Source organism: Camelus dromedarius, chromosome 14 (genome assembly GCF_036321535.1).
Source record: "Camelus dromedarius isolate mCamDro1 chromosome 14, mCamDro1.pat, whole genome shotgun sequence".
In the NCBI taxonomy this organism is placed as follows: Eukaryota; Metazoa; Chordata; class Mammalia; order Artiodactyla; family Camelidae; genus Camelus; species Camelus dromedarius.
This window is the reverse complement of record NC_087449.1, coordinates 63,620,974-63,648,663: the sequence shown is the minus strand read 5'-3', so window position 1 is coordinate 63,648,663 and position 27,690 is coordinate 63,620,974. Positions and strand designations below refer to the sequence as shown.

Below are 27,690 nucleotides of genomic sequence, written 5' to 3'. Positions count from 1 at the left end.
TGCTGGGCTAAAGGCAGCATCTCAAACAGGCCTTGTCATTGGTACTTGCACTCAGCTTGGGTTCAAATGAGACAAACTTAAGCCTGATGGATCACAATCCTTCAGGGACCCTCTATACTCGGTGAGGTTGAGTAAGCCAATTTAACAAAGCCACATCTGTCTTCCCAACACTGGGCCCCACTGACGCCCCAGGGAGGTCCACGAAAGATGGAAGAAGCTGCAGGAGTACAAGCCTACACGTCAGAAGGGTTAATGCAGCACCTCACGAACCTGGAGAACTCATTCAGGTGAGATGGAAGAGCTCTCTTCCCTACCAGCGGAGCATCTCCCAGTTCAGTGCTATCTTGGAAGTTACATTCTGTCTAAACAACTGATAATGGCCATTATCCAGACAGGGGACAGGATTAGACAGTTTGTTCGTCTCACTCTTGGCAATACCTTTGCCTCAGGAGGCAGGAGATAAATATTTTAAGAGGCTCTGTTATAACAGAAGGATGGGCTAGGTCAAGGTACAGCTGGCTCGCATCATGGCAGACTGGGCAACGGCAGCATTCGGGCAGAGATACTCACTCCCCCTAGTGGGCTAAGCACGTATAAAATGCCAGGATTTCCAAGGCCATCGGCAGAAAAGATATCAGCTTCATTTGCTGCAAACTGCAGGGTTTCTTCCTGCCTTTCACTCCAGACCACTGGTTCATCCATTTTCTATGCCTCTGGGCAAAAGCAAATAAAGGAGACTCCTCAGGAAGCAATTTGTTTTTGAAAAACGTTCTGGATCCAGCTCAGAGCTCTTGAAAGGAAAGAGTATAAGCTCTGTGACTCGAGAAGGTCCGATGGGACGTGGAAGGTTATGTAACCTTCCTGAGGGCTCCACAGGGGCAGCTTTCACCTGGGACATCCAATGGACCCTTTCCCCTCTTACTGAGAACATCTCTGGAACAAACAATGGTAATCCTCTCTGCTGGGGCCTGAAGTCAGAAATCTAAACTTGTCTGTGGAGTAAAAGGAAATCTCTGGGTTTTTTTGATTAAAGGAAACAATATATATTGTTTTTCAGATTCTTTTCCATTATAGGTTATTACAAGATATTGAATATAGTTCCCTGTGCTATACAGCAGGACCCTGTTGTTTATGTTTCATATATAGTAGTGTGTATCTGTTAATCCCAAACTCCTACTTTATCCCTCCCCCTCAACCTTTTCCCCTTTTTGGTAACCATAGTTTGTTTTCTATGTCTGTAAGTCTATTTCCGCTTTGTTAAATAAGTTCATTTGTATCATTTTTTAGATACCGCATATAAGTGTTATTATATGATATTCGTCTTTCTGTTTTCTCTGTTTCTCTGTTTGACTTACTTCACTTAGTATGATAATCTCTAGGTCCATCCATGCTGCTGTCAATGGCATTATTTCATTCTTTTTTTATTGCTGAGTAGTATTCCATTATGTATATATAAAATGGATATATATATATATATATATAAAATGGATATATATAATATATTTATATATATATATATATATAATGGATATATTGATAATATATATCCATTATATATATATATATATAAATATATATATATTCTTCTTTATCCAGCCATCTGTTTATGGACATTTAGGTTGCTTCCATGTCTTGGCTATTGTACACAGTTGCTATGAACATTGAGTTACATGTATCTTTTCGAGTTAGAGTTTTCTCTGGATATACAATCAGGAGTGGGATTGCTGGATCATTTTTAGTTTTTTAAAAAACCTCCATACTGTCCTCCACAATGACTGCACCAAACTACATTCCTACCAACAGTGTAGGAGGGTTCCCTTTTTCTCCACACCCTCTCTAGCATTTATTATTTGTAGACTTTTTAATGATGGCCATTCTGGCTGGTGTGAGGTGATTCCTCATCATTGTTCTGATTTGCATTCCTCTAACAATTAACAATACTGACCATCTCTTCTTGTGCTTATTGGCCATCTGTAGGAAATCTCAGATTTAAAACACTCAGGGAGTGAGAGGAAGGTGGGTGAGTGTTGGGCAGCAAGGAGAACAGAGAAAACTGTCAGGATGTTGCTGGAGAAGGTGGAGGGCATATGGGGGTTCATTATACTATTCTCTTCACTTTTATATTTATTGGGAAAATTCTATAATAAAAGTTAAGACATACAAGGAGATAGATAGCTGTCTTCTCTCTTTACTCCAGCTTGGGATAAGGACATGTTGGTGGAGCTCCTGCAATCATAACGAATCGTGAGGTGGAAGCCCCATGCAAAAGCAGAAATATAGAAAAAGGCTAATGGTGATGGGGGCAGAATACAGATAAACTTGACTAAACACCTCAGTTTTCATGCGTGCTCATTGTTTTCCTTGGCTGCCCTGTGAAGAGCCATTTTCACCTATGTCTAACAAGTTAAGTCAAAACCACAAGGCAGAATGGACAGATAGAAGAGGGGAAGTGGGTACCAACTGTCTTATACTTCTACAGACCTGACATCTCTACCTGCAGCCACAGTGCCTTACTTTTCAGATGTGAGTCGCCAGCCTCACTGTCTTCACCTGGGCTGGGGTGCCTGGGAGGGAGACCTTACCTAAACCCCATGCAGCTGCAGCAGCCATCCGGGCCATCTTGGCTTGGGTCTCATCATTAACCAGGGTCCACTTTTCACAGCACTGCTGGTGGAGTTGCCCCCTGACAGAAGAGAATTACACAGTTGGGTTAACTGAAATCGTCTCCATGACCTGACCACCTTTCTCTCTGGCCCCTTGGGTTAGCTGGGGGCTGCCCAGGACCTGGATGACAGGGGCCTGACTCGAACCGGGAGCCTTTGAAGAAAAAACACTTTCGATTGAGTGACATAATTGAGAAGTGAATGGTGATTTGCTGTTTCTTGGCCTGGTGGCTCATAATTTGTCTGAGAATTAGTTTATCAAAGGTAGGGAGCATGTCTAATTCTCTGTGATGTGAAATGTCCTGAACATCTGGCCCCCTTTATAAATATTAAATAACTTCTCTCCTGTGCCAATGAACTCTGGGCTCTTTCCCTTTGGCAGGCCTACAGAGAAAGCAATCGGAAGAGACACATCTGGACATTTATTTTGGGCTTGAAGCTATAGAGAGAGCTGGCTCTTCAAAGTATTATACAAATGGTGGCAGTCTGAAATGAAACTCAAATGAAATCAATCTGCGCAGAAGGAAGAAGGCTCTACGATGGTCACATCCAGCAGAAATCCAGATGCTGCTTCCTCTCAGAATTTTGCACAACTACCACGAGTGTGGGTAGGACTATGAGACACTGAGATATGAATGGTGCTCAACAGACTCCAATGCACAAAGAGAGCGGAAGCCCTCAAGAAGAGACGTCCTGGTGACTGTTAAAACTGCTGCCCTCTCATGTGGCATTTCTGAATGAAAGGAAACAAAACTGTGCTACTGTGCAAATATGAGCCCCTGCTTCTGTGTGGGCTTCAAGACTCAGCTAGGAGACTCTTTAATCTTTCCTGCTTCTTGAAAGAGATGCTGCAGGCTGTTTTAACCCAGTATTGGGAGAGGAGTCAAGAGAAAAGGTTCAAGTTCCAAGTGGCCCAGCTCAGAAGCCTCGTGGGACATGAGTTGCACTGCACTATCAGGTGACATGGTGGGGCGGGTAAGGGGAGATGAAGATGCTAAAGTCAGTCCATGCTGAAGGGATCTGGGCTGAGCTCCCAGAAGCTGACTGGTGACCACATCTCAGAGAACTTCTCAGGGCCATTTTCCAACATTGTGGCATGGCAGTCATTAACTTTCACTGTCTCTCTGGCACATGATCAAGACAGCCAGGGACATCAGCATTCTAGCTCAACACACAGCCAAGATAAGAAAGAGAAAAGAGGAAGAGGAAGTGGGCAGCCATCCTGCCCTATGCACTTACTAAGGCTCAGGGATGGAAGCTGGATGAACCGCAGTGTTGGTTTTCTGCCATGTAAACCTGGAAACCGTCAGGCTCCAGGTCTCGCTAGAGGTTATCCTAGAGTAGTAGTTCTCGAGTTGTCATGTGCCTCATAATCCCCTGGAGGCTCCTTCACTAGATCATTGGGTGCCGTCCCTTGAGTTTCTGATTCAGGAGATCTGAACTGGGGCTTGAGAACATGCATTTCTAACAAGTTCCTAGGTGATGCTGATGCTGTGGTCCTGGGGCCACAGTTCGACAACCACTGGCTGAGAGCATTGAATAACTCATCTGGGCAACAGATTTTTGTTGGGGTCCTGCCTGGAGGTAGGGGAGGAAGTAACATGATCTCTGAATGGTCCTTCCAACCCTGGAATTCAAGTTTTTATAGCAGGTAACCACAGGCAGTTTAGTATCCCTCTGGTATTCTGTCAGGACCACCCATTTCTGTGTCATGGGTCTGGGGATTTAGTTTTGCTTTTCATCTCGAGGCAGGGAGCAAGTTCAGTGTGAAACACCACAAACTGTTACTCCAAGTGACAAAGCGGGAGCAGTGCCAGAGCAGCATCCTGGAGAGGCCCCCCTCCGCGGCGGACACAGGCACCACCCTCAAGCTGTGGCCGTGTCATGGCTGTCAGACCCTGGTCAGTAGACACAGAGGGGGGCTCCTCTTCCACAAACATTTACTATGAGTAAGGATGAAGAATATACTGAGTCCTAACTCTCTAAGGCAAGGTGAAGAACAAAATCAAATAAATAAAAAATAAGAGACTGTCTGTGGGGCAAACACTACGATGTTTTCTGACCCCTCTCACTGACACCAGGGAGGACTGGGTAAAAGGCCCGCCCTCCAAGATTCTGACTTTCCCACCTATTGCAGCGGCAAAAAGCTTAGGGAGTGTTCTTTGATGTGGAACACCTAAGTCTTGCTTGTCTACAATCTCACTCCCGAGGAATCTGTTCTCAAGGACCCAGAGGCCACATAAGGACAGTGTGCGGAGCGGGTTTACTTAGGTTCACTTCGGCTGCAGGTGTGAGTGTCTGCGCCCGGGGGCTGAGGGGCTGGGAGGCTGGTGGTGGAGGGGTGGCTGTCTCTTTAGTTAGCTTCCCCCCAGAGGAAGATGAGCGTGCGGGAAGGGGGAGGGTCTTAGCTCACTGGTAACCCCGAATCATTCCTGAGGCTGCCTCTGGTGAACACCTGCCTCAGGCATGTTCAGGATATATACTCAAAGCAAAAGCAATTTAAAAATTGCACTCTAAATAGAACTGACTGAATAAACCATATAAAAAACCTGCATATGATCAGGAAAAGAATTCTGCTTCTTTCATCTCTTTTCAAAATCTCTTTTAGTCTGCTGCATTCTTAAACTGCTTGGTCAGCATCACTAGCCACTTATACTTTATAGGTAATTATAAAACTGGATCGAATCCAAGAGCTCAGAGGTAGATGGCACTGGGTATTGCAACGTCAGGAGACCTGGCTCACCCTGCTCTTGGGGGACCTGAGGCAGGCTCTGTAACTTCCATGAGCCTAAGTTTCCCAACTGCCACACAATGGGATTAGACAAAATCACATCAAAGTCTCTCCTAACACATCCAAGCCGTCCCTACTTAACCCACCGAAGGACAGTGGTTGTCTCTAATTATGTAAAGGGGTGGGGGTGATAGGAAAGGTTTCAAGGAGGAAGAAACAGTTTAGATGGACATTGAAGGATAGGGAGAGTCTCAGAAAGTAGAAAAAGGAGCAGAAGAGGAAGTGGGCAGTTGAGGGCACTGAATGAAAGAATGCAGAGAAAAAAGACTCTGTAGGTTTGGAGAAGAGTGAATCATTTGACCAGAGCTCAGATTATGAGGTAGAGTTCACAGAGAAATGGGCCGAGGAAGTGGGCTGGAGTTACAACACGAAAGACGCTAGGCTGTAATATTTACATATAAATCCAAGGGCCATAGGGAGACACTAAGGCATTTTAGGGATTAGAATTTAATTTCAAGAATATTTATGCCTTGCTTTTTAAATCTTTCTCTTAATAACATATAGTTGTATGACAGCCAACCTGAAAATGGAAAAAAAAACCTGTTTTTTAAATAATGTGGCCAATTCTTAGCATTCTGTCCTTTTGCTTTAGATCGGTACAGTCCAACGGAGGTTGCTACAGTGATGGGAATCTTCTACACCCGCACTCTTCAACGTGGCAGCCACTAGCCACGCGTGGCACTGTATACTTGAAATGTGGTGAGTGTGAGTCCATCATTAATTCTATTAAATTTAAAAAGAGCCACACATGGCTAGTGGCTTCTATATTGGACAATGCAGTTCTAGATACTTATTGGGCATTAAAAAAAAAAGCTTTAGGTGCACAAACTAATGAAGCAGATTTGATAGAATGTCCTCAATTTATTGAGATGAATAAATATGCAATGCTAATTATAGAAATAAATAATATCACCTGAATCTCCCTAATAATGGTTAAATCAGACAAACCGATTTCAAGTAATTTTAGACTATTATCTGTATATATGTGATCCAATACCTAAAAGTAAATTCACTGACATTAAATTTTCATGCAATATAATTACAGCATCTTCTATCTTAGGAAAACAGTAATAATTTTTGATGAAATAAAATACTTACTTTATGGCAAGACAAAAATTTAAACATAAAATTTTTCTCTGCCCATTTGAGCCTTCTCCCTCCTCTGTAGTCTGTATTGTGACCTGCATTCACCAGACCTCCCTAGGAGATAACATTTCTTCTCAGTCTGGTAAAGGGTCACAAGTTGCTGTGTCTATGAAGATCCGGACTGTGTAAACTGTCAATACGTCATCTGATGTATAACTCCTTGTCTCAAAAACTGGGCTTTGAGATGCAATAGTCCTCAAAGCTTACACTCCTCAGGTTGGCTAGAATAAAATTTTCCATTGCTTTCTTAGATGACCATTAATTTTTTCATCTGCCCTTTATATTAAGAAATAAAAATAGCAATCATTTACTAAAATAATGTCTATAATTAGGTACAGAAAGAATATACGTAGTGAGAGATCATTCTTTTTAGAAGCTTTACTCTAATTTTTTCCAATAATATTTTTTAAACTTTCCAAGGTACAAAACTTCTCAACAAATAAAAATTTCCGTATACTAAATAGACTGAGGCTTACTGCTACAATGGAATGTTATACAGCCATTAAAAACAAAAGCAGCACCTACAGGTACTGATATGGAACAGTGGCCCACACTAGTTAATTGAAAAAAGAAAAAAAAAAAGGCACGAAACAGTGCACAGAGTACACCATCATAATGAACACACATGCACATTCGTGGGCCAGCCCTGTAAGTCTACACGAGGACCTGACCTTGGCGCCTGCAAGTCTGGGTGGCTGGGGGACATAGAGAAGACTTGGTTTTTACAGTCCAAATGCTTTAAAAATAAAAACATGAATACCAGAATGCAGATTAAAAAAAAAAAAAAAGCCTTCAGGGACACAGGGCCCTTATGCAGGTCCACCTGGGAGGGCAGAGGCCTGCGGAATTCTGCCTCCCCTAGATGGCGCCTCGGAGGCCTGGTTTCAGGGGAACCTTGATCCGGCCTCTGAGGAGCTCTGGGTGTTCCAGCCTCACCTTCATTCTGGAAGCTCAGACTGGATTCCTTGTCCCCTCTCACTTCCACATCTAATAAGTCTCCAAGTCCTGTCAATGTCACCTCCTAAACATCTCTGGGTCCAGCCTCTTATCTGCACCCCACTGTCCCCACTCGTCCCTCTGTGCCACCATCTCCCCACTTCGGTGACCTCTGAACTGGTCTTGCCATCTTCCCTCTGGTCTCCCTTCAAGACACTCTAATTTGCTCCTTTAGGTTAAAGTTCAAACTCCTAACTTGGTCTGTAAGCCCCACTTGATCTGACCCCTGCCTACGTCCCCTGCCCCAGCTTTTAACTCTTTTCCACATCAGACCGGACCCTCTAGCCATAATGAACTTTCAGAACCCTTAACATAATAATGTGCACACTCCTCCTCACTGTCCAGGTCTGAGTTAGAAACCACTTCTTCCTAGGAGCCTTCCAGAAACTTCCAAGCCAGATTCAGGGCCCCTTCTTATATCCCACAGCCCCCTGGGCTTCCCCTTTATAACTGCATTCACCCTGTACCACAGCAGCCTGGTTGTTGGCCCTGAAAGCTCTGGGATGGCAGGGGCTGTGTCCTCAGGGCCCAGCACAGACACTGGCAATGAGTAAGTGCTCAATAAGGACTGGCCCAATGAGTAAAGGGGTACCTCAGTCTCAAATGCAAGAGTAAGTAGAGATAATCTGCTTGTGGGGAGGAAGGCTGGCATTTAACTGTTTAGAACTGTAGTTAAACTACTTAATGACTGTAGTATGGCATTTTGTTTTAGTTATTTCAAAAAAACTGCACTTGATGCTGGAAAACAGAATGGGGACCACTTTTCCTTCAATGTCCCCCAACAACTCCCCAGACCCAGATCCAGGCAAGTGTTCTCAGTTAAGCATCACTGTTGCTCCGACCTGGAGTACCTTTTTCCCTCTCCCCACTCTCTTTCACCTGTCTCCCAATCTTAGTCCTTCCTCCGGGGAGAACTGTAAGACCATCCCCTCCCTTCTTGGGTCTTTCAAAGTTGTCTGCTCAGCCCATTGACCCTGTGCTCTCAGGCTTTAATCCCTGCTTGTCTCAGCCTCACAAAGGAGGAGGTCTTGTTTTCTGTGTCTTTTTTATCTCAGGAGCCTGGCAGAGTGCTGAGCACGTGGTATGCATTCAATAAAGGTGAAGCACCTGAAGAGAGCAGTCATTTTTTTCTTCTTTCCTAAAATCATTAGCAAGAGGTAATAAAGGAAAGAAAAAAATCAAGGTGGTAGAGTGAATGAGGTCTTTGTCAGTCAGTCAAGGTCAAGGGGCAGAGAGAAGGACTAGGTGTCGATCCAAGGAGCACACCCACACCTGTCCTGTCCTAGAGCATTACAAAGTTTAAGTTAAAAAAAGAAAAAAGAAAAAAGAGCCTTTCTATTTAGCACTGAGACAGAACAGAGAAAGTAAAAAACACCGAAGTGATAGATGATTCCTGGGAAAATACCAAGTGAAACAAAAACGACAGTCTTGGGTGAGAACTCAGTTCAGGAGAAGCCTTTCAAATGCAAAGATCAGAGATGAGGCCCCAGCAGCCACTCAGCCATCATCCTGCTGCAGCTCACCATTCCCCCAAGGCCTCGAGGCAGCGCATGCGGCCCAGCATCAGCTCTGGGTCATCCTTGTTGGTGTCCATCTTCTTGTCGTAGGCCACAAGAGCATCCTCCCACTCATGCAGTTTCTCATACCAGGTAGCCTGGATCTCCTGCCAAGCGGAAAAGAAAGAGGACTGTCGTGAGGCACAGGGAACATAGGGGTGCTTTTTTTATCCACACACTTTCTTTCCGGAGTGTGCTGTGTTGTATGCGTGACACTTCACCTATCACAGCACACCTTGGCTTTGACAGAGAAGAACTTCAGCAATCTGGAGGGATGTCTGGTGCTGGTGGAAATGCTGGTTCCTTGGCACAGTGATGGAATGGAATGAGCTCAGGATAATGCAATGGAATGAGCCCGGGATAACGTGAGAGCAGATGTCAGGCCAGGCCTCCCCCCATCGCTTCCTGCCCAGACACAGGAGTCACTAGAACTCCAGCATGCAGGGACACAAGGAGAGGGGAAATCATTTGGGACAGCAGGAAGCCCCGACCAGGGCTCCTGTAAGGATGCCAAGGCCGGGATCTGCTGGAATGCTGACGGCGGGCCACATGGCAGGGATGGCAGCTGCCTTCCTGATGAGGCCAGAAAGACCAGGCCACATCTGCATATTTGCTGGAGGAAAACAGCTCACTTCTTAAAAGCTCTTGATTCCCTGTATTTCTTAATGCATTTTAAAACTTTCAGGAAATAATAATTTAAAACACAATATAACACTACCACTTAAAATTCTTTGGAAAAACCTTCCTCCCTTCTTCTAGAGTCTCCCAGCCAATGTTCCCTCCTGCTTAGCACCTGGCAGCTTTACCAGTGGCAGGGGCCAAAAGGACGGATTCCATTACCCAGCAGATGGCGTGCCACGCTGAAATTCAGTGTCGGCCACGTGAACAGGGGGTGCTGCGGTGTAGAAGCTGCAGACTACGGCTCTCGAAACGGCCTGGGGATCACTTTATGTCTCTGTCTGCCCTCCATCTGCCCCCAGCCTCAGTCTGTCTCCTGGGCTTCCTTATCACCAGCTTAGTAAACGACTGTTTCTCTACCAGGCCAGGTGAGTGGCTCTCCAGGGATTTCTTTAACAACAACATGCTTCTGCAGTGAAATTTGTATGATATAATGTAGGACGCACACTGGTTTCCCCCATTACCCGCCTCTCCTTTCTGAATAAAAACGTCATTTGAGCAGCACAGACACTGACAGCCACGCTGCCATGCCCCCTGAAAGGCGCTTTTCTCCTTGGACCCCTGTGAGGAGGCCATCCCTATTTTAGGGAGTTGACTTGTGCCTACTTCCCCTTGTTGGCTGCAGCAGGGCCAGTCCTCTCTGTTGCCCTTGTCCCAATTCTGCTGCCGTAACAGCCCTTTCCCCGATGTCTGTGCACAGCTGAGTTTGCCAAAACGGGCTCTGTGGAGAGTGAAACCCCTAAGCTTTATTGCCCAAGCTTGTTTAGAATTACGTCTCTCTACTACGCCTAAATATACAAGAGAAAACTTAGAGATGAAAGAGTGACTGCAGACTGTAAAGTCAAAACCTCTTATGTTAAAAAGCAACACTGGTAAATTTCCCATTTTGAATTTCTATACTGGGTGGAAAAAAAAAGGCTAATGACTAATATAGGGCATCCACTCAGAATGAAGAAGCAGAGAATAGAGGGAATGGCATATGGAGCAGGTCAGGTAGGGGGCAGGATATTTTGAATTGCAATAGATTGCAGAAACTATAAAGCTTAAGCAATGAATCACACGAAATTCTAATGAGATTGCTGTTACATAAATTGTGCTGAGAAAGTGCAGGCTCTGCCAAGAAAAAGCAAACCATTGTCAAGCTTAATATGATTCAGCTACCTAAATATAACGGAAAATCCACCATGGGCTTAGCAATAATCCTAGAGCTAATGGCCGCCTTTGGAACCTGGAGACGGGGGAGCTTTTCATATAAGGTTGGCACTCTGAGCCAGTGGGGTATAAAATCACCTGAACACCAGATGTTTATGGAATCCTTGTTTCAATTACTGTGGTCTAAGCTCTAAGGCTATCAAAGGAGAGGACATCTCTGTCTGGGAAGACTACATTAAGTGCCCTCTCTGCTTGACTTGTTTCCTTCTGCAAATAAGCATTGTGGCAAAGATGGATGAGACACAGTCCTTTCTGTTTTGTCATCTTGGAGGTGCCTTCTTAGTCTAGTTACAGATACGCATTCAAAATGGCAGAATATTCCCTTAGAGTTTCAGTCCAATTCATCAGCTCTTGTGTGAGGCAAAAGCCTGTGAAGTAGTCAGTTTTCTCTGCTCTAACACACTAGGCTCTTGATTAAGGCAAACCAGAGTAGTGACCTACACGACTAATAAAAGGTTCCTCATCAAATATATGGACCCAGAACTTTCTTGACCTTCCAGGAAGTCAATGCTAAGTTGATTAAGTCGATGCTTTATATATGGCTAGGAAGTTACCAAAGCACTCTCCCAGGACCACAGAGAGTAACGGAAACGTTTTAATATTAGTAGGGCAAAGATGGCCGGGGAGAAGCAGCTATGTAAGCAATAATGAAATGGAACAATCCCTCAATATCAGGTATAAATTATAGCATATGTTTTTTGGAGAATGAGCCATGGCCTTTTCTGAAGTATGTACTGAGCCTTAACTATGGGCAGTGGCAATGCTGGCTGTCATGGACAACACAAAGATAACTCGGGTCAGGGTTAAACACCTGGGTTCTGACACCAGACTGCCCGGGTTCAAGTCCTGGTTCTTCCATTCATTCACTCTGTCAGCTCAGGTAAGGCTGTCATCGTGTTGGGACCAGTCTCATCTGTAAAATGAGTACCTATTCATAGGGTTGCTGTGAGGACTGAATTAGACGAAGCATATAAAGCACATAGCAAAGGGCTAGGTGCACGCTGAGACTCTGATAAAAATAAGTTATTACTGTTAATTAGATTCTGTCCTTATGATCTCTGTTCAGTTTGAATACACTCCATACAGCCACTGTCCCCTTTAACCTCAACATACAGGGAAGTCAGCAGCAGACCGTTAACAACTGGGAAAAAAACAGAAAAGGAAAGTGACTTTCTCAAGTTCACGGCCTAGTGCCTCCCTAGCCAGGTGGCTGCCTCTTGCTTTTCTAAAAGGAATGAGGCACTTACCAGCTCTCCAAAGTGTTTCATGGCATATTCCAATACCCCGGCAGCTGCCTCTGGCTGCTGTAGCTTATTATTAATGCTGGGAAAACAAAAAGAAGAGGTGGTTACTCTCAATATGTTGGAGGGTGGGAGGCGCAGGTTCATTTGTGGGTAGATGACTCAACAGCCTGTTGGGGACGATGTCTTACAGACACAGAAAGAGCATCAATTATCTATTACCACCCAGAAAGCTCAGCCTGCGTGGTTTCATCTTGATCCCATCTTTCTAATTTTGTCAGGGTAACATTTGGTGGACAGGAAGCCTTGCCTGCTCTGGGGCCCAGGCCCCTCGTCCAACTAGCAGGCTGGTTTCCTCTTGGGTATTATGCATCAGGCAGCACACGTCTGCTTTTTAATTGAAAACCCTGGCTCCAGAACCATCCCTGTGGTAGAACACAACCAGATGAGGGACCTTGAACTTTTAACTTCCACTTCTTCATCAGTTGTCTTCAGTAATAAGAAAACCTGAAATGAATGAAAATCATCAGGTTCTGTGGGTGACACAGAAGTGGCACTGAGGCTGGGTCATCCACGTCAATGACAGAGAACCCCGGGGACGCAGCTGTGTTGACTGCTCCCCTGGTGGAGCCCACCTCTTTCAAATTTAGGTGCCTCCTTAGTCTATCCTCAAGGACCATGCCCTACCTCTGCAGCAGGCTGTGAAGGGACCACATCCCAAGTCACTTGCCTGGTCTCTGGTGGAGAGGTGCTTTTCATAACAACACACAAGTTTGCTGATGTCATTTGTGGGCAGTATATGGCCAGTTGGGGCTGGAGGACTGCAACTATACTGGGGCAACTAGGCAGGAAGGCTGGAAGGCTTGCAAAGAGGTCCTGAGAGTAGGGGAGCTACAAGGCTCAGACCCTTGTTCCAATAGGAACTTATGTAAGAGGGTAACAGCACCTAACCCAGTGGCTAAACGGCTAAATGTAAGCTTGAGTTATGGAAGGAAGGAAAAGAGGGAGGGAGCAGGCTTGAGAAAGTTACAGGACAACAACAACCATCTCTGTTCATACGGAGGGAGCAAAATGTGACAGACCAACTTGGGAGTCTAGACTGGTTTAACGAGCTAGGATTCAGATTATTGCCCTAAGTACAAACTGTCTACTTGACTAGAATTTAATTTTTAAGCGGTTTTGGGAAATTCCAGGATTTGGGTTCAATGTGGTAATATGGCAAGAGATTGCTGTTATAAAATATTATTTTTAAAATTCAAATTCCACCACATTTCTTCCAATAAAACCAGGAGGGAACTGCCCAGAAATCTGATGAACTGGAGAAGTTAACATTTGTGAAAGTAATAATCTAATGCCTCATGTTTGCAAAGCACATTTCAAATAATCTCTTCACCGTATCGCTCCTTTGACCTCACACATCCCTAAGAGACTGGAAAGGGAAAGGCGTGTCATTAGTCCTGTTTTACTTCTGGGGAGGCCAAGGCCTGTGAGGGCAGTGATGTTCCCCAAGGCCCACAATAAATGGGGACAGTCCCCATATGATCTGAAGCAATCTTATGTCTCTTTTTTGTTAAGGGGAGGCAGTGGGTGGAACAGCTTTGGGTTCAGTCAGAAGACTTGGATTTCAATTTCTGAAGGTCCAGTTCTGCTACTCATAAGCCGTGTGGCTGTAAGTAAGGCACATTCATGAGTTTTAAATTTCTCATTTATAAAATGGGGCTAACACTACCTCCTTCACAGGTTTCTTCAGGGAATTAAGTGAAATATGGATGCGAAATTGCTAAGCAGATCCTTATAAATACTTCTTCCTTTAACTGTTTTTGTCCAAGGATACAAGTTTCTAGAAGCTTAGTTATATGTTTGTGTGCAGAAAAAACACAGGTCTGAGGCTGAGGCCTGAGCCAGCACTAGGAAGTCATCCATCCCAAATTCATCTTGAACACGGCTACTTGAGTTGCGTGTCCAAGCTCTAGGCTCCAGGCTCTGCAACCAGAGGCAAAAGGAACTGCACAGACGTCCTCTCCTCTGCCCACAGGCAACCTCGCGTGGGATCTATGGGGTGGACCCTCTGGTGCTTTTGTGTGGGTCCTAAGCACAGCAATGAGCCAGAATTCTCCATTCTCCGTTCTTCCGCTGCAGGATTTGAAAGTGTTTTTAATTTCAAAGTGAAGCTGTAACATCATGGTTTTCCTTAGGAAGCTGGGTAAGATTTTTTTCTAAGCTGAAAATGAAAAGCCAAGTCCAAAGGGACTAACTGCACTCCATGTTCATTGTTTCCCATTCCTCTTGGCCTCGTAAGCCAGGTTCTCAACTCTACTGCTCACTCACACAGGGCTGGCTGAACTGTGTTAATAATTAATATTACTGGGTATAGATTGTGATTATCTAGTTCCTTGAGCCCAAATAAAGATTTTGGAAGTATACAAGACAGGAAAAAAGAAAGCCAGGATATATTCTATATATTATATTATAATCAAATGTGTAATATATCATATATAACTATATATAATTACCTATTCAATACATTATTTTTATTCCTAGTGTGGACTATTGGGATGGCTCTGGTAGGAATATAAGCTGTTCTGATAAGGAAGATAAGGAAAGTATTCTTTGCCTGAACCAAAAGAAGTTAACTCTAAGAATTAGACATAAAAATCCAGGAGTTCTAACAACTGTCTTCCAATTTTATTACCAAAACTTGCCTCACTCAGGGGATAAAGCAACACAAGCCCAAAAGCAACCGAAGCCTCTTCCCACTCCACTCTCCCACTTGTTATAAAGAGGACAATTTTACAAGAAACTGATCAAAGTCAGGACATCTTGACTAGAGACCTCAGAGGAGAAACACAGATTTTACCTTAACATTGCTATGGCTCTGATATACCTCCCCTAAGGACAGACCAACAGAGCTTTGCAAATTTAAAAAGAAAACCTGTCACATGGCCCCAGCTCCTTTTAAGAGAAAGTCCAAATAAGTCATCTGCATGGTACTTCCTGCTTGAATATGGGCAGAGGCAGGCGAGGATGCAGACAGAACCTGGTGGGAAGGAAAGAGAGGGGCTGGGTGCATTGAGGAACTGCTGACCAGGGCTCAGTCAATGGCCAGGAAACCTGGGGCTGTACCTTCAGATGCATGAAAAGCTCTTGTCCAACAGTAAGGACAGTCACTGAAAAATTACATCTTGCTTATTCTCTCCTCCCCTCTGATTTCATTTTACTTTCCTCTACAACTTTCTCCCTAAATATATTTCTCTCTCCTTTCCTTCCATGGAGTCCCCCACACATGTCTCCAAGGCCACTGGAGAAAGTAATCTCGGGGTGGAGGTTCTGGAGGTCCTCCTGCTGCTCAGTGAGTCTGTTATCTTGTTTGGGATCTTAGCTTTTCCCGATTCCTCCACGGCTCTGGCACACATCATTATGAGAGATAGTGGATTATAACAACAAAAAGGTAACCTAAATTTACTGAGCACTCACTGTGTGTGCCAGGCACCATGCTTATTACTGCTAATTCATGTTATCTTAAACTTTGAAGTAGATACTGTAGTTAATATTCCCATTTTACATATAAAGAAACTGGCCCAGCAGGGCATCCTTTCCCTTAAAAACTGTACCATTAAAAGGATCTGAAGTATTTATTTATATTTATACAATGGAATACTACTCAGCCATAAAGAATACAAAATAATGCCATTTGCAGCAACATGGATGGACCTGGAGATTATCATTCTACGTGAAGTAAGCCAGAAAGAGAAAGCAAAATACTGTATGATAGCACTTAAATGTGGAATCTTAAAAAAAAAAAAAGACAAACAAACTTATTTACAAAAGAGAAACATACTCACAGACACAGAAAACAAACTTATGGTTACCAGCGGAGAAGAGGGTGGTAAGGGATAAATTGGGAGTTTGAGATTTGCAGACACTAATATATATATAAAATAGATAAACAACAAGTTCATACTGTATAGCACAGGGAACTATATGCAATATCTTGCAGCAACTTATGGTGAAAAAGAATATGAAAACAAATACATATATGTTCATGTATGACTGAAGCATTATGCTGTACACCAGAAATTGACAAAACATTGTAAACTGACTATACTTCAATAAAAAAAAATACATCTATATATACAAAAAAGAAAAAGAAAAAAAAAGATCTGAAGTAATAACTAAGGGTACAGCTCTGCAGTGGGAGAGAAGTGTGTTAGCTCTCTACTCTTGGCATCAGTAGGCACCCAGTAAATACTTGTAAAATAAGTGAATGAAGGCCTGGGATGGGATGTTTCAATTAGCTAACTCTGTATATAACTTGCCCTACAGGAGAGAGAAGCCCAAAAGAACTCTACTGCACCTTCATTTAACTGTCTCACCGATGCTGTGGCTAACACTCCGCTCTGCCCCCTAAGCTCCCATTCCCTATTCTTTATTTCTTTTCAGAAGCTATTGCTATGTTCCACGCCTCCCAGCTTGACAGTCTGCACGCGGCCGCAGTGGGCTCTTCCAAGGCAGCTTGTTGGGGGCTGCCAGGCTTAGGGACAGCGCCCAGACTGAAAACTGGGGGGCAAATAAGCCTCCATGGAAACTTAGCAGTTCCCAGTCACTAAGTCCCCAGTCTCCTGCTTACTTGGGTGACACAGGTCTGTCCTGTGAAACATTCCCCCTTTTAAATTCAGGCTGTACGTGTGGCTCATGTGCAGAAATCACCTCTGCTCACAGGCCCCCTTAATGAGGAGCCCTTGTTTTATAGGGCAGCTGGGAGTTTTCTACAGCCTGTTCTGTAAACGCTCCCTTGTGTGCCCCGGAGTCTTTCCCTATTAATGCTGGAGGCTTATAAAGAGCAAACTGTTCAAAGCCCCAGCCCAACAGCAGGGGAGTGCTTAATGATCCAAACCAGACTTCACTGTCGCTGGGACGGCTAATAAACGAGTTTAGGGAGATGGAGGCATAGGTACTAACGTGCCCATGACAACAGTGTGCAGAAATGACAGGTGGACCAGAGCTCCTCTCTCCTCTCTCTGCTCACTGAGGCCAGGAGGAAAAGACAGCTGCAGTGCGAGGACTTTCTAAGCTAGTGGACCCCATCCTGCTGCTGTCTTAACGTGGGTGTGGGATGTATTTGTACCCTACTCCATTTTCCAGTGAGAACACTCAGTTGAGATCTTGTGGAGTGTGAATCTACAGAGCAAACAGATGCTCTCTATCCACAGAATAAAACGCAGAGCCCACAGATAAACCTGGTGTTAGAAATACAATGAAGAGAGCCAGACAGGAAAACACAATGACTTAGGATATCAAGAGAGGAAGAGGCAATTATTCAGACATCGTCACTCATTCGTTCCCCGCCTCCCCTCCTCCATCCTAAGATTTAATTTTTATTAAAGGAAGCTGTCTTGAAGAGCTTGAAACTGGGAAAATTCTGGACAATTGAGGGAGATGCTTTCTAGAGTTGAGCAGAATTAACAAATAAGAATAAGAAATTGCCTCAATGCCTTCTCTACCAAACAGCCTACACCAAGCATCTTTTCTCCACTATCCAAAAATCTCTTCCCAGATGTAGGGAAAAGGGGGAGGCTGAGTAAGGACCCAGATGTGAAGGAGGTTCCCATTGCCTGGGCGTCTCCTTGCCAGGAGTGACGGCCGAGAAGCTGGTGCTGGGAGCGGGGCCTGCTTCCTTCCCACAACTTTCCCCTTCGAGTTTCTCCTCAGTGCTTTTCACAGGCAGGTGGTGACCAGTGTCACTGAGGATAAGACTGAAGAAAGAATGAGTGACTAATTGCTCAAGGTTTGCTGACCCCTTAGCAAACCAACAGGAGAGTGTCTGGCTTGGCATCCAGATGCCACCCCTACCACCTGAAGAGAAACCTGAACTCTGTTGTTTCCTAAGTCATTGCTCCGCAGGCTTCTGGACAGGCAGCAAGTCCAAGGTCATCTGGCTATCGACCTCATCCCTTAGCCTTGGCACTCTGGTGACCTTCAGCTCTTAAGAGCGAAGCGAGGCAGGATTACCCAACACGAGCCCGAGCCCGAGTCAGGAGGCCAGGCAAACGAGGAGCATCTGCGGGCAATCTGGGGGACCACTCAGGCTTTCCTAGTGCTCCCAGCAGGAATTTAGGAGAACATTATGCACTTGCTTCCCAAATGGCTCTGGGCCTTTTCTCCTGTCTATTTCTAGTGCAGGCCATGGTCTGCATTTTATTTGGTTCCCTGTCAAGTAGAAATTCTCTGAATTCCCTTGCTGCTGGGCTGGTGACACATGCAATGCAGCTGACAGGGACCTCGGCAGGTCTGGCTGAAGAGCTCCTGACCAGCTAAGCTGAGGCCAAGTAGACACTGCTTCGGGTCCTCACCACTGGATCAAGCAGTGTTTCTTATTTCTCTCACAGAGTGGTAACTGCTTCAGATCATCCCCGGCACCTCTTCTGGCACCAAGACTTAGCACTGTGCCTAACATATGACTAAAAGCAAGACAGCGTGATTCCCATCAGCGCCAGGAAGATCTGGGGCTGGGGGGACTGATGTTTTCATCAGGCAGTTACCCTGGGACTCTGGGTGCAGGATGGACCGGGGAGCTCGAGGATGTGAGAGTCTGTTTTTGAGTAGGGTGACTTAAAAGTGACAGGACGGCAGTGAAGACAGAAGGCAATGTGAGAACATCTGAACTATGAGGCGGAGAAAGGCGGTGAGGGATGATTTAAACACAGATAGTAGAGAATGCAAAGGGGCCTGGCAGGCCTTGGAGTTCCCCACTTAAAGCCAGAGTCAAGTGATGAAACAGTACCCCGGGGTCAGGCAGGTCAGACTTTCCTTTCTTGCTTTAGGAGCTTGAGAATAAAAAAGCCAGAATGCTAACATCTGTATAGATTAGGGAAAGGAGAGACAAAAAAAAAAATCCTATCTTTTCATAACTGATGGGGGAGGCATAGCTTTTTTTTTAATTAAGAAAAATTTGGGGGAGGGAAGTTCACTACAATATAATCACCTTCCCAAAATACTACTTCTGCCTATGCATATTCTATATAAATACTTATGGCATACATAGGGCGAGCCAGAGTGATCACTTAATTTTGTATTCTGTTTTTTCACATATCATAGGCATTTCCCACTTGATCCAGAATCTTCATAATTAACTTTTATCAGCTGCAAAAGACTGTCATACAGCTGCCGGACCCCACGTTTATGTAACCAGTCTCGCGGGCGCACCCTGGTGGCCGGGGGAGAGCAGCACCAGTTCAGTCCGGGGCACTGGGAGTGTGGCAGGAGCGCCCACTCGTGCTCAGTAAGTGATCTGTCCTGCAGAAGCCTGCAGGGTCAGCTCTGGGAGTCAGGGTGCCCTCTCTGAGCACGAACACAGTGCTCAGCAATGACCAGGCAAGCTGCCCCATTTCACACATCAGCCCCAGGCACCTCCTGGCTGGATGCGGGGCCTGGGCGCCCCAGCAACGCCAGCCTTGTAAGGCTGAGAGGCTGCACAGCCCCGGAGCGTCAAAGCGCACGGTTTGTGCTGGCTGGGTTTCCAACCCACGGGCCTGTCAGAGGCGTGCTGTAAAAATGATGAATGGCTGTCACACTTCCAAGGCTCTGGCTGATTTAGGGAGCCACTGGCGGGTGCATCACTCCCAGCATGTCAGCCAGTTAATTACTTCCAACTTTATCTTTCTTGTCAACACTTCTTGACAAATTGGCCATTATCTTTTTCTTTTACAACAATGAGCACTGCTCCTTTTCTGGTGATGCCTGGAGGTTTTTCTCCTCCATTCTGCACCTTCATATCCAGAGTGAAATGAAGATCTCTGGGAGAGACGATCAGGAAGCAGCAGCTGTCAGGGAAAAGAAGGCGGGAAGGAACAAAGCGCGGAAGGCTGACAGATTGAACCCAGAGCTGATTTTCAACTACCCTGACTCAAAGTAGAGTTGATATTTTGGGAAAAATCCTGATTTCCTAGCTTTGGCAGCGTCCAAGAACTCTGACTCAGTCTATTATACGGATGAAGTTGGGAAACAAAAATTAAATAAGCTGGCATCCAGCGACTTGGCAGCTTTGAACTCTCTACAACTTATAATTGTGTGAGCAGATGTGAGCAGGCCTTCTATTCCAGTAAGGAGTTAGGCCACATTGTAGAAATACTGATGCCTGTCCTGGGATGAGGAGAAGGAAACAATATGCCTTCCTTCTCGGTAAGGAAAAGCTGACAGAAGAGGACCATGACACACTACAACTGAATTATTAAGATTCATGCCAATGAGATGTCCAAAAGAATTCTGAGAGACTAATGGTGCCAGCGCTGATACCTTCATTGTCACTGGGACAGACTGTGTCAGAGATGGCCATGGGACACCTACTGCATTTCATCAGTTCTAAGATGCTCACTTTCTTCACACTTTAACATGTCTGAAATCAGATACAGCTTACGATTCAAAGTTTCAGAGCACCACGACACCGTTTGATTGCCAGCAGTCCACCCCCTCACCATATTGGTAGATAAAAATCAGAAGCAGCTTCGCTAACCCACCATCCAAGTGGTCCCATTAAATCTCCAGTCATCCACAATGAGCTAGACACAGTGCAAGAGCAGAGGTGTACTACTGACCTACAGCAAGCTGCACCCTTCAGAATGGTCTTGGGCTGCAATGAAAGGCCCTGTGTCCTTTTGGTCAGCTTTGGGAGAAACCTCAGGACTCTTCCCATTGTACAGCTCCTCAGTGATGGCTAGCTTCCTGCACTAAAAAGCAGCTTTCCTTGGCGGCTGTACAGAGGCAAGCTGTTGTAAAGTGGACCTGTAAGAAGCCTTCAGAGTGGCCAGAAATAAATTTACACTCTACTGGTGACTGGTGAGAGACTTGCCTCTTGGGCATGGCTGGATGTAAAAAGGTGTTAAAGAAAAAGACAGGGCTAGAAAGAAAGACACAATCTGTGCTTGTACTCTGGCTACACAGGGTTTTCCTCCACCCGCCCACTCTTTGCTGCTTAGAGCTTTTCTACAAGGGATACAGGTTCCTAGAGGCACACTAGCACTTTTGAAGAGACCATGAGCCCAGAGGTTTGGAATGTGTTTTTACCAAGAAGTGAGGAGCTTTGAGCAAATCCTCACCCCTCTGGATGGAGTGTTTTTTCTTCAGGCAGAGATGTGGGAAAAGAACAAGACTGTACCTTTTCTGGAAGCCAGGAAGAACTGTAGAAGCTGGCTTTAGATTTCCAAGCAACGCAACAGTGATACCTTGGGAACATGTGTTTAGAATTAAGACACAGAGTGGGTTTGTTCGTCCATCTAGCCCCTTGCCTGTAGACTGTAAAGCCCAGTCACCCTCACCATTATTTTGTTGCTCAGGCAAACTGGCTCGATTTCTTTAACACTCTCAAACAATTACAGTCCCTTTCCTGCTAGTGCTGCCTAAGTCAGGGCAGCAAAGGCCCAGGCTGAAGGGAGGCCCCGCAGCCCCAGGACGACTGGGCGCAGACTTGTGATCTTGCCCTGTGCCCAGCAGGGTCTCATCTCTGGCTAAGAGAGATTTTCTGCAACTGCAATGTGATGGGCATTTGACTCCCCTTTGGAGACAGACAAGATTTGCTAGGTTCCTGGATTAATTATGGGGAACACTGCTGCTCAGAGATACGATGTTACTTTCTTTGTTCTGTTTTCAACATCAGCTGCTGCATGTGGCCACTTGGGCTGTGATGAGGGTCCACTGACAGGCCAATGTGGGTTGAAGTCACTGGACATACCATTCACACAGGCCTCCAGAATAAACAGCAGGGGGACAGAACCCTACCCCAAATGCTCTGTGGCCCTCTTACTGATCTTCTTCATATGTAAAGAGGGGTGAGATGTAAATCGATGGTTTTCAGAGATACAGAGTGATTATACAACAAGGATGCTACCTCAAGTCGTTAAAAATAAAGAAGTTTAGGGGGAGGGTATAGCTCAAGTGGTAGAGTGCATGCCTAGCATGCACAAGGTCCTGGGTTCGATCCCCAGTACCTCCACTAGAAAGAAAGAAAGAAATAAACCTAATTACCTCCCCCTCAGAAAAAACCCAAAAAACAAAAAAAAATAAATTAAAAGAAAAATAAAGAAGTTTGAACCAAATGATCTCAACTCTTCCAGTTTCCACTTTCTTTGACTCTATAACAAAGGTCTACGGAGGAAAATGCCGAAGCAGGAGACAAGGCAGTGCCCTACAATGAAGAACTTCCCAAGATAGAACACTGGCAACGACCACAGGGAGAGACCCTACGTCTTCATGACACATGCTTATTTAGGGGCAGAGAACCTTCTGTTGGGAATTCATTCTTTCATTTGACAAGTTCCAACACAGTACCTCTTTTGTCTCAGGCTTTGTGCGGAACTCTGGATGCCAGAACTGCTATGGTGGAAGAGACAGGCAAGGTCTTTGCTTTCGCAGAGCTTACAGGTCAGCGAAGTAGATACACAAAAAATAGATGGAAATAAGCGCTGTGGAGGTCAACACCACAAAGAAAACAGAGCACTGAGATGGAGAATAGCAAACGGGACTTATTTTAGATTCGAGTGGGCAGGGAAGGTTTTTCTGATGAAATGATAATGGCATACCAAAATACGACTACTGAGTATTTGCTGGATACGGACTAAGTGTCAGACACAATTCAAAGTGTTTTATGCACATTACCTAGTTTTAAAAAAACTTCTTGGTTGAAGTGTAACATATATACACACACACAGGGAAGTATACACCTAAGTGCTCAGCTTGATAAATTATCACAAAGTGAAGATACCCTTGCAACTACCACCCAGACCAAGAACCAGAGCGTGACGCACTGCCAGCATCCCAGGAGCGCCCAAGTCTCCTCTCGGTCACGGCCTCCTTCCTCATTCCCCGAGGTACCAACCATCTGACTTCTGACACAACTGACTAGTCTCACCAGGGTTTGAGCTCTACAGAACCACGCAGCATTATGTTTGTGTGAGACACTCCACATTACGGCACGCCACGGTAGTTTTCTCTTTTTATTGCTGAATCGTATGTCACTGTGTGAACATACCACACTTTATCTGTCTTGCCGTTGATGGGGGTTTTAGGTTGTTTTCAGTTTGGGGCTACGATAAGTAGTGTCACCACAAACATCCCTGTGTGTGTCTCCGGTGCACGTGAGCTTGCGTTTCTGTTGGGAGCAAACCTAGACGCAGAATTGCTGGGTTACAGGGCACATTCAGCTTCAGGAGATACTGACAAACAGCCCTCCAAGGTGTTTTTTTTTGTTTGTTTGTTTCTTTTTTTACCAATTTACATCTTTATCAGAAGGGCAGGAAAATCCCAGTTGCTCCACATGTTTTTTTAATTTTTTATTTTTTTGCTCCCCATCTTTGTCAACACTTGGTATTTTCAGTGTTTTCCATTTCAGTCCTCCATTTTAGTTGGTGTGTAAGGTACATCTTACAGTTTAAATCTGTTTCCATAAATGACTATTGAGCTTGAGCAGTTTTTCATGTATTCATTGGCCTTTTGGTTATAGTCTTTTGTGAAATAAGTGCCTGTTCACATCTCTTGCCAGTCTTTTAATCAGCTATTTTTTCTGTTTGTTTGGTAAGAGTTCTATATATACCCTGATACAGTATACACAGAGCTATGTATTGGAGATGTCTTCTTGCCTTCTCACTCTCTTCATGGTATTTTCCAACGAAAAGAAATGACTCCTTTTATTGCATTTGGTAGTGTTTTCCTTTACGGTCAGCGGTTTTTGAATCTTGTTTAAGAAATCTTTGCTTATCCCAAGATGCTGGAGATAATCTCCTATATATCTTCTAGAAGCCTTATTGTTTTCAGGTTTAGAATTTAAATCTCCTGGACTTGAGGTTTTGTGTGTGGTATGAGGTAAGGGTCAAGAGCTTTACCTGCCATAAGGCTACCTAGCTGACCCCGCAGAACTTACTGTAACGACTGTCTTTTCCTCATTGTTCTGTGGTGCTACCTTGTCATGATCAAGTGTCCATGAACGCGTGGGTCTGTCTCTGGACACTGCGTCCTGCTCCATTTGCTGTCCTTGTGCTAATACTGCATGGCCTTACTTACTTACTTTAGCTTTGGGATAAATCTTGATTTCTAGTAGGGTAGTTTCTCCAAATTTGTTTTTCTTATTCAAAAATGCCTTAGCTATTTTCAATCTTTTGCTATATTTAATTTAACCCTCACAAAAATCCTATTAAGTGAAGTAGTATGATTTTTATCCCCATTTCACAGATTGGTAAACTCAGAAAAGTTAATTAATTTGCTCAGGGTGATATAAATATCAAGTGATGGGAAGTGCCTGGAACCCAGATTTCTCTGATTCTAGACCTAAGTAAAGTCCTTCATATACTGCCTCCTTAATCTCAAGCCAGATGACCCCTTCAGAGTATTTAATATGAATGCAGTACAATTTTAAGAAATTCTAATGTTCTAAGCCACCCACTTCCAGTTAAAAATCTTGTTTGGCAATATGAAGAGCCATCTTCCTGGTAAGACTCAAGAAAATAAAGCAAGAGGTAAAAGCTTCTTGGATTCCTTCCCCCCAGGCTCTGTCTCTTGAGTAATCCGGATTCGTAAGGTCCCTTAGGCCCAGCTCCCCGCCACTCCTCCAGCTTTAGTTCCTGCTGCCCCTCCACCTCCTTCTTGACTCCTGTGCTCACTTGCTACTTACGTTTTATAAGCCCAGGTTTTTCATACACCTGCACCTTTGCTCAGAATGCCCCCTTCCACTTTGGCTACTTCCTCATTAAAACAAAACAAAACAAACAAACAAAAAACCTGGCTATCACTTGGGGGGCCTTCTAGAACCTCAGCTGGGCTGGGCACTGCTCCTCTGCAGTGTCCCCCACCCCAGTCGGTCACACCACCCTGAGGTCAGCTGTCTGTCTCGCCACTAGACTGCAGGCACTGGAGGCGGGGCTGGCATTGCCACTGCTCTGCAACTTGCATGGTGGCTAGCAGAGCAGACGTTGCTACAGGTTCCTAAGAGGGATCAGGGACAGAGTGTTTTGCCAGGTGCTATAATTAAACCATAGACTCTGAAAGGAGGTTTCTAATAAGCCCAGGACACACTCTTTGGCAGAAGTGGTGAACTAGAAGGCTTGTGGAAGAGGTGGAAATGCCTGCTGTGATGGACTTGGGCTTGCAGCAGAGATAGAAATAGGACTGAGCAGTAGAAGGGTCAGGGAGTAAATGTCCATATATAGGAAGGCCAGCCGTGACACATTAGAAGACTTCAGAAGAAGTAAAATATGACCATGAAGCACACAATTAAACTAATAACAAGGCAGGTTCTGAGATGTATTCATTCCACAAACTGAGAGCCTGTCACTGAGGGCAGCTGTCTCTCCCTCCCCAGTCCTGAGAGCATGAAGTAAGGGTAGGCAGGGGCAGGAATACACTGGAAAATGAGGAATCTCTCCGATAGGGGCATTTTCAAGAAAATGAGACATGACGCCCCCACTGGGGTAGAAGAGACCTTCTCTGCTCTGGAGCCCCCAGGATGCTTGGATGCCTCCAATCCTTGGTGCCAGCCCACAGCAGAGCAGCCCAGACTGTGACGCAAAAGCTCACTGGCTTTTCTCATTAAGAACATACGCTGTCTTTTCAGAAGCGTCTTTCCCAGGAGCACCAAGCTGACCCTCTTTCACCACCAGCAAAATGGAGGAAAGGAAAAACTGTAAGGTGTCCAACCCAGGTTTTCCATATTTTCTCAATTAATTCCCATTGTTATGGGCACTTTGTTCACTGAAGGGCAGACAAGGGATTAGAAGGCTCTCAGAGAAGGGAACACCGCTCTAGGCCTCCACATTCGTCCTGGTTTTCTCTACTGGCTTAGCTGTACTCAAAACAAGGGCTTATTTTTCCAACTTTTAGAAATTCAGAATCTAGGACATACCTCGGGTTGTGGATATTTTGGAGGGTAGATAATCTGGCATGAGCTGTACTCTTAATTAGCTGTTTTTCTCAAGATTGGGGAGTGGGTATTGAGATTTGGACAGCTGAGGCAATTTGAGAAAATCTTCAAATGAAAAGTTTCTGTCTCCGACTTAAGCCTTATGTTAGATATAAGTTTCCAGAAAACAAATGCCAGAGAGTAGGCACTTGTGCTAAAAGCTAGATGCATCTGGTCCAAACTTAGGAACCCCTTCCTACCTTTCCTGGAAAGGACTGCTACACGGGTTGCAAATATGAATGACTGATTCATTTTCTGCCCAGTTATGAAATCCTATTCATAACATTTTTCTGTTCGGGCAGGGAAAGTGGCTCCTGGGGAGAACAAACAGAAAGCCAGCTGGGAGTTCACAGAGTGCCATGTTCCATGACGTCCTCTACCATGCTGCTCCGTGGAGCTCCAAGGCAGCGCGGTTCATGTGTCACACTATATGTGACAGTGTCACATGGCACTTCTGTGGCACACGTTTAAGCTCAGTGTCATTTGATGGCGAGGAGATCATCTTGAAGATCCATGTGGAATTTAAAGGCCCTGCTAGATGCCCCCTGTAGGATGTGGCCAATCGGGGCAAGGTTCACGTGAGTGACGTGGACCCTGCGAGCTCAGACTGCAGTGCCCAGCTGGACTCGATAGTTGCAAAGAGAGAGCGGGGACCGACTGATAGTGCCTGTCCTAAATAGACTCTGGAGCAGAATGACAAGTTGGTACAGGTTGCCAGCAACATCCTCACTCCTAAGGAGGCAAAGAAGATGAGGAGGTGAGAGAACAAACTTTGATTTACCTGATCTACTACTGCTTTTCGATTTACAGAAAAAGACAGTGTTTGGTGACTCCAGCTGCCTGAACAGAAATGACTGTGAGAAGCAGAAGCTCGGGCTGGAAAAGGGCCTGGGGTCACAGCGAGAAGGAGGGCTGCCAGGCATCAGGCTTGTGTGTGGAGGACCGACAGCGAACAGCAACGTTCCTGAGCTGCCTCAGAGACTCCACAACAGGGGAATGGCAAGGGTATGTTCCAAAGACAGTTACTGTGTAAGGACAGAGGGCCTGTGCTTACATTCTTAGTGAAAAGCTCATTTTAAGGATTTAAGGTTTGCTGAAAACCAAGTTTTTTCCCACATTTCTTTTCAAAGGAAGAATGTCCTTTAAATACAGTACATGAAAAATCACAACATGCCTATTTTCAGGGATACATATCATGTATAGAGAATAATTTTAGTTTTTTAGTTTTTTGCTTGTTTGTTTTGGGGAAAGGGAGGTAGGTACTCAGGTTTACTTACTTACTTATTTTTTTAATGGAGGTACTGGGGATTGAATCCAGGACCTTGTGCATGCTAAGCAGGAACTCTACCACTTGAGCTATACTCTCCCCCTTGGGAATAATTTTAAATTTACAAACCGTATTCCATTGAGAAAAGGAAATGAGACTCTAGATAAGGCTTATCAGGCAACGGGAATTCTTTCCTCTATG

General features: G+C 44.9%; 1 protein-coding gene across 1 annotated transcript in view; it reads right to left on the bottom strand.

The window, feature by feature from the left end:
• Window positions 1–27,690, bottom strand: part of MTOR (mechanistic target of rapamycin kinase) — a 115,726-nt gene that overhangs the window by 29,775 nt on the left and 58,261 nt on the right. The window contains exons 29-31 of the mRNA XM_031464051.2: window positions 12,290–12,365; window positions 9,120–9,259; window positions 2,583–2,683 (exon numbers count right to left, since the gene is read on the bottom strand). Coding sequence (XP_031319911.1) covers window positions 2,583–2,683; window positions 9,120–9,259; window positions 12,290–12,365 — 317 coding nt within the window. The remainder of the gene's footprint in view (window positions 1–2,582; window positions 2,684–9,119; window positions 9,260–12,289; window positions 12,366–27,690) is intronic.